The sequence below is a fragment of the Malaclemys terrapin genome, chromosome 8 (genome assembly GCF_027887155.1).
Source record: "Malaclemys terrapin pileata isolate rMalTer1 chromosome 8, rMalTer1.hap1, whole genome shotgun sequence".
Lineage (NCBI taxonomy): Eukaryota > Metazoa > Chordata > Testudines > Emydidae > Malaclemys > Malaclemys terrapin.
In genome coordinates, this window is record NC_071512.1 from 33,821,021 (window position 1) to 33,827,532 (window position 6,512).

The window sequence follows — 6,512 nt, forward strand, 5'->3', positions numbered from 1 at the left end:
ATCACCCTGTTTCTCCAGGACTTTGCCTGCCACCCACTCATCCTAGAATTCTCAGAGCTGGTCCTCCAACTTCACAAGGAAAGGAAATGACTCCTGAGGACAGGAAAAGCCTGTTCCACTGGTTCAATTCTCTTGTGCTGAAGAACTTAGCACTCCTAGGTCGAGAAGAGTTGCTGAGCCTATCCCCATCTGAGGGGCTGTATAAGATACAATGTGTTCAACAGGGATCAACTTATGGGTTCCTGCAACCAACACATTAGAGCATAACTTGTCCTGTCTACACTAGGCTCTTAGCAACACGATGTTAGTTAACATATTTTTAAAAGACCTCTCTCAGTCTCAGACCCTCTAAGTTAACATGTGGTAACACACACATACCATGGGTATGTCTACACCAGCAGTTCTCAAGCTGTGGGTCAGGACCCCAAACTGGGGCGCAACACCATTTTAATGGGGTCACAGGCTGGCTTAGATTTGGTGGGGCCTGAGGAAGAGGCCCGAGCCCCACCTCCTAAGCCTGAGGACTTCAGGCCTGGGCAGCAGTGGTCAGGTTACAGGCCCCCTACCTGGGGCTGAAGCCCTTCGGCTTCGGTCTGCCTGTGGGGTTCAGGCTTTGGCCCTCCCCCACTCAGGTCGGCAGGGCTCAGGCTTCGGTCCCCCTTCCTGGGGTCGTGCAGTAATTTTTGTTGTCAGAAAGGGGTCGTGGTGCAATGAAGTTTGAGAACCCCTGGTCTACACTATGGAATCTATGCCAGCATAGCCGTCAACATACCCATAGCATAGGTACAGCCTACACCCACAGAAGTTTGTCAGCATAGGAACAGCACCTCCCTGAATAGCGTTAGCTACAACAACAGAAGCCCTCTTCTGCCAGCACAACTACACCTCTACCTCGATATAACACTGTCCTTGGGAGCCAAAAAATCTTACCGCGTTAAAGGTGAAACCGCATTATATCGAACTTGCTTTGATCTGCCCTAGCACGGAGCCTCCCCCCGGAGCACTGCTTTATCGCGTTATATCAGAATTTGTGTTATATCAGGGTAGAGGTGTACATCTGCACTAGAGGATTTGTTGGCATAGCTGTGTCGGTCAGAGTGTTCTTTTTTCCCCACCCGCCTGACCAGTGTAGCTATGACAACTTTTAAGTGCAGTAAAATCCTAATGAAGACATGGTAGCTGCAGTTCTAACATGTGTTGCAGAGCTAGATGAATCCTAGAATCCGGTGTTTCCCTGACCTGCTAGCACAAGTTTAACTTAAACTACCTTGTCTTCACTAGGATTTTACTATATATTAGCCAACACAACACGCTCCTCTTCCTCCATCCACTGCGTCCCTTATTTCTCTAGTCCACAGCCTGGTGCTTTGCACCAACACTTTAGTTAGAGGATATTATCCTTTGTGCAAAACTCTTTTCCTTAACTGCATTCACACTGTTGGTTTCCACGCTGCCTTTTTTCTGAGGCTTATGGTTTCTGTGTTTAGCTGAGATCTCTCACTACTAACCCTTGCAACAGCCATCTACTGCAAACAAAGAAAATCCGAAGAACTGCCTTTCTGGACTAAACCTGCTTATGCCAACATACTTTGAAACTCTGAGCACCAGAATGCTAGTAGTACATGATGGCTAGTAAATGTCCCATGCAGTCCAGCTATGATCAGCATCTCTCTAAAGAGTGAGGGACACTAAAGCACAGTGGCTGACTTCACAAGCAGTTTAACAGGAAACTCTAGTGCACACCTGTACTACCCCCCCATACCTGCTTAGTTTCCTACTGCATTCTGAATTCAAAGAAACAAGCTGTCTTCATTAGCTACACAAGAGCTCTAATACCGATAGCTCTCCCAACCATGCAGGGCTTGAGCTAGTGTGTTAAAAACGCAGCAGAGACTTGGATTGGCCACCTGAGCTCAGACTCCGGGAGGTTTGTGGGCTTGAGCATCCAAGCTGCCTGGGCTGCAAGGTTCACACAGCTAGCACTAGTGACTCCCCCTGAGCTAGGAGGCTCGCTCCAAGCTGCACTGTAGACATAGCTCAGGCTCCTAGGGAGCCAGACTAGATAATCAGCAAAAATATGCTGGTTAGTCACATTAACCCAAGACCATAACAACCCCCCACCCCCAGGTAAACAAACTCTGAATAACAACTCAGTATCAGCTGGTGATACTGGAACAACTGGAAGGGAAAGTATCCTACAGATTCCTGAACTGGAACAGACATTCAGTGTTCTAGATGAGTGTGGGTATGTAATGGCTACTTCACTATACACACCTAAAAGTTTGTCTCTTCTACCAACAGTAGTTGGTCCAATAAAATATATCATCTCACCAACCTTGTCTCTGTAAGATCAAGAGAGTCAAACAAGGGGTGAAGAACTGACTTCTTTTCAACATCCAGGCCAAGCAGCTTCAAACAATTTTCCTTTTTTTGCACTTAAATTGTTAAGGAAAAACATTGGAGAAAGGGCCTGAGGCACAGATGGACTCAGTGGCTTATAATATAATATGACCATAGATTTCTGAGAAGGGTTAGCTGGCAGCTTTTGGGGGAGTCAGGGGTCCTCGTTCTCTCACAGGGAGTCAGTCACTTTTTGGCTGTGATAGTAAAGAGGAAAGTTCCCATTAGTCACTCACACCAAAGAAAGTAGAGGCAGTATATGAAGCTCTACCTAGCTGACTGCAGAAGAACTGAGCAAAAGTCAAGCCCTGAGCCCCCTTTTCTCCTGACTGCCCTTGCATCTAGGATAAAACCTAACCCAGCAATAGGACTGTCTGCACAAGCCTCCGCAAACCCCACAGACTAGAAGCTGACATTCTTAAAATCCAGCTGACATGACAACTGGGCCATTAGGTGTTCCTAGCTCCACCCCATTCAAGAGGAGGGCTGCGCCCCTGGAATGCTCAGCTTGATGCTCTGCAGCCACCAGGAAAGGCAGCATTCAGACTATTCCCCGCTTCCCTTAGATGCGCAGGATTAGTCTTCAGTGCTGAAAAACACAGAGGACCTGTGGTGTTTCTATGGGCAAACAGCTGTAGACTGCTTTTGCTTAATGAAGCAAGTCACAGACCTACCAACTGCAACACAAACCTATTTCCTAGGCTCACAGTGGTGCTTTGAGGAAGATACTGCACTTCTCTTCCCCCGCCCCCCCCCCCCCCAATAAATAAATAAATTCCATGCTTTACTTTTGAGATTAAAGTTTTATCAGTGTGTCTCTCAGGGAGCACTTCACTCTCCCTTCCAGCCTCACTTGCTTGCATTTAAAATACTCCAGCCTTTAAACACAGATTTTTATTTTCAGCCCAAATCAACTGAAACATTGAAGGCACCTGCTTGTTTCAACAGTCTGTTTAGACACATTATTAGAGGCTGCTAAAGATTCCCTGCCTCCCTTCCCCCTCCCCCCCCACCCCCTTCCCAGCTGGTGATACTGGAACAACTGCAAGGGAAGGGAAAGTATCTTACAGCTCCCTGAGCTGGAACAGACATTCAGTGTTCTAGCTTAGTGTGGGTATGAAATGGCTACTTCATTATACACACCTAACATTCCCCCGCATTTTAGCTCTGCTGAGAAAATGCCAGCTTTTAGGAACTTCGTCTCAAACCAGGGCTGACCAAAATACATACCACATGGCAACTGCCAGACTTACTCAGTGATATGTGCACATCTCGAGTTACAAGCTACTAATGCTAGGATAGCTTACTTTCTGCCAAGAAAGTATCCAGTTGCTATTAGTATATGCCAGCAGCTAGTTAAGGTATCACAGCCAGCTTAAACCTCCTTTCCCCTCAGTTATCATCAAAATGCTCTTTGTATCTGGACTCCCAAAGCATCACATGTTGCGCATTTCTCAACTCCTGGGCAATTTGGAGAGCCAACTGTCCTAGATCCCCAACTTTATCTAGACACCCATGCAAATGTTTAAGGGAGAATGCCAGGACACACAGGGAATTTACACGGGATCAAACCATGGAGCCATCCAGTCCAGTATCCTGTACAGCAGCGCTCAGTACTTAGTTCTTCAGAGGAAGCTGCAGGGCACCCTTAAAGGATTATTATGGGGTCATTTGTGCGCATGAAAAGACTCACTGATTTAAACCCCAAGGCACGAAAATTTAATTACCTTGATCAATTCCACCTCATGTTTTGTGCCACCCTGGCCATCCTCACACAGGGACACCTTTGCTTTCAGATCCCACCAAGCAGTGGACCTTCCAATCAGGAAGCCGCCGGCCCGTCAGCAGGGCTCCAGCACCGCGGAACATAACACGATCGCCCCGGTACTGTGCCGCCGCCAGCCCGCGGGAGCCACGCATAGGGAAAGGAGGGCGGCCTAGTAACCTGTCCCTCTGACCCTCATCGTCCAGGGCAGAGCAGCCTCGGGGGTCCACTGCCCGGGACGCCTGGCGCCGGCGAGGCCCCCTCCACGCGGGAGGGGCTCACTCTGCCACGAGCGATTCGCGCCCGGCCCGGGTTTCGGTTCAAATGCTGCCCCGCGCAGGCCAGCGGCGGGGCCCTCCCAGGACCAGCAGAACGAGGAGACCGAGCCTCCACCCCGCCGGGGACACGCGGGAGCGGCGGCCGCCCGCCTCCTCCCAGGCGGGACAGGGGGAGACCCCACCCGGGCCCCCTCAGCCCCGGCCCCGCACAGGCCCCGCCCGCTCCCCGCCGCTGCTCACCCGCGGGCCGCCTCCAGGCTCTTGATGAGTTTCTTGATCTTCCAGATCTCCACGTTCCGGTCGGCAGCGCTAGGGTCGTCCGCCATCTTCTCCTCCTCCGCCTCCTCCCTGCGGCGGCCGGGCCGGCGGACACACAGAGCACAGCGGTTAGTCCCGGCCCGCGCGCCCCGCGACCCCGCCCGGAGCGGCGCTCACCTCAGGCCCTGTCCCCCCGGCAGCGGCGGCGGCTCCTCCCTGCGCGGCGGCGGGGGCGGCTCGGGGCTCGCGGCGGCTCTGACGTCGGAAACCGGCTTCTCTCCCCCTCTCCGCGCTGCATGTGTTGCAATCCGCTCACATGGGGCCTGTGACATCACTTCCGAGGGACCCCGGAGAGGGCGGGGAGGAGAAAAGGGGGCGGGACCCTCCGACTCCGCCAATCGGCGCCTTTCAGCTCGCTCTCCGCCATTGGCTGGTCCCGCCAGGCCGCGCTCTCCCCATCACTATTGGCTGACTACTCAGGCCAGCCTCCGCCCCCTGTGCAGCGCATGTCGGGGTTTGTAGTTCCCTGGGCCGCGAGGGGGCAGAGCTGGTCACAGAGGGAGAGGCCCGGATCTCGCGATGTCTCAGCAATGCCGCGTCAGGCCAAGCGGTGGCTCTTAAAGGGCAAGGCGCACGTGTGGGGAAGCATCAGCTGGCGCGGCAGGGACTCGCTGCCGGGCCAGGGCGGGGTTCTGCCCACGTGGCGGGAGCTATGGGAGAAGAGCCAGGTCACAGCAGCCTTGCACGCCAGCCCCAACCCCGCTGGGACAGTGCCACCCGTCCCACCTAGGTGCAGGCGGGGTCCGATCCTGCCCTGTGCTGCCAGGGCCAGCCTGGCTGCCCCATGCCACAGGGTTGAGAGCAGGTGGCAGGATCAGACCCCCCTGCATCCTCCTGTTCTCACGGGTGTGTGCCTAGCTGAATGTAGCGAAACCATGCAGTCCAATGGAAATCAGTGAGCGCGAAGCATCTAAATACCTTTGAGGAGCTGGGCCTACCTAGCTCTCCTCACACACACACACACACACTCTCCGAACACAGAATCATGTTAGAATCATGCTGCTCAGGCAACATGTTGTCACGGGCACAGAGCACATACTTGGAATGCCACTTCGTTCTCACTAGTCATTATTTACCATCATTCCTTCCCAGCGGCCTCTGCATGAAAACCGGAGCTCTTGTTGCTACTTTTCCGCCTATATGGAGCTACTGTCTCCCACACATGGAGCCATAGAGCAGTGGTTCCCAAACTGGGGTTCGTGAACCCCTGGGGGTTCACGAAATGTTACAGGGGGTTCTCGGGAAAAAATTCCCTAATGGCGGACAGAGCTGTCCCTAGGGACCCCGGGCAGCACGGGATCAGGAGCCCGGAGCCCCTGGACTTCCAAGAGCTAAGCAGATCAAAACAAGCGTATCTATCACACTGAGGAGATTTAAACTTCAAGACTCCTTATAAGAAATGGAAAGGGAAGTGGATATTTTTTGCTGTTTTTAAAATTAAATAGGCAGCTAGTATTGTTTTTAAAATTATTATGAAGAACAAGTTTAAGCTTTGTTATAACATGTGTTGTTTGCTTGAACTGCTCATAGGGTGACCAGTTGAGATGAAGAAAATACTGGGACACCGGGGTGGGGAGCAAAAAAAAAAAAAAAAAGCCAGCGCAAAATATCAGGAAAAATTGCATCCCGACCAATCTCTGGGACAAACAGCTCAAAATCGGGACGGTCCCGATTTTATCGGGACATCTGGTCACCCTAACTGCACAAGACCTGAATGCTTGTATAAGAGGAACTCTTTGAGTTGGCTTCTT

At 52.0% G+C, this 6,512-nt stretch overlaps 1 protein-coding gene across 1 annotated transcript in view; it reads right to left on the bottom strand.

Moving 5' to 3' along the window:
- The window catches only part of ETF1 (eukaryotic translation termination factor 1), a 38,522-nt gene extending 33,522 nt beyond the window's left edge, over positions 1–5,000 (bottom strand). The window contains exons 1-2 of the mRNA XM_054036979.1: positions 4,879–5,000; positions 4,684–4,791 (exon numbers count right to left, since the gene is read on the bottom strand). Coding sequence (XP_053892954.1) covers positions 4,684–4,769 — 86 coding nt within the window. The 5' untranslated portion in view covers positions 4,770–4,791; positions 4,879–5,000. The remainder of the gene's footprint in view (positions 1–4,683; positions 4,792–4,878) is intronic.
- Between the last annotated feature and the right edge of the window lie 1,512 nt (positions 5,001–6,512).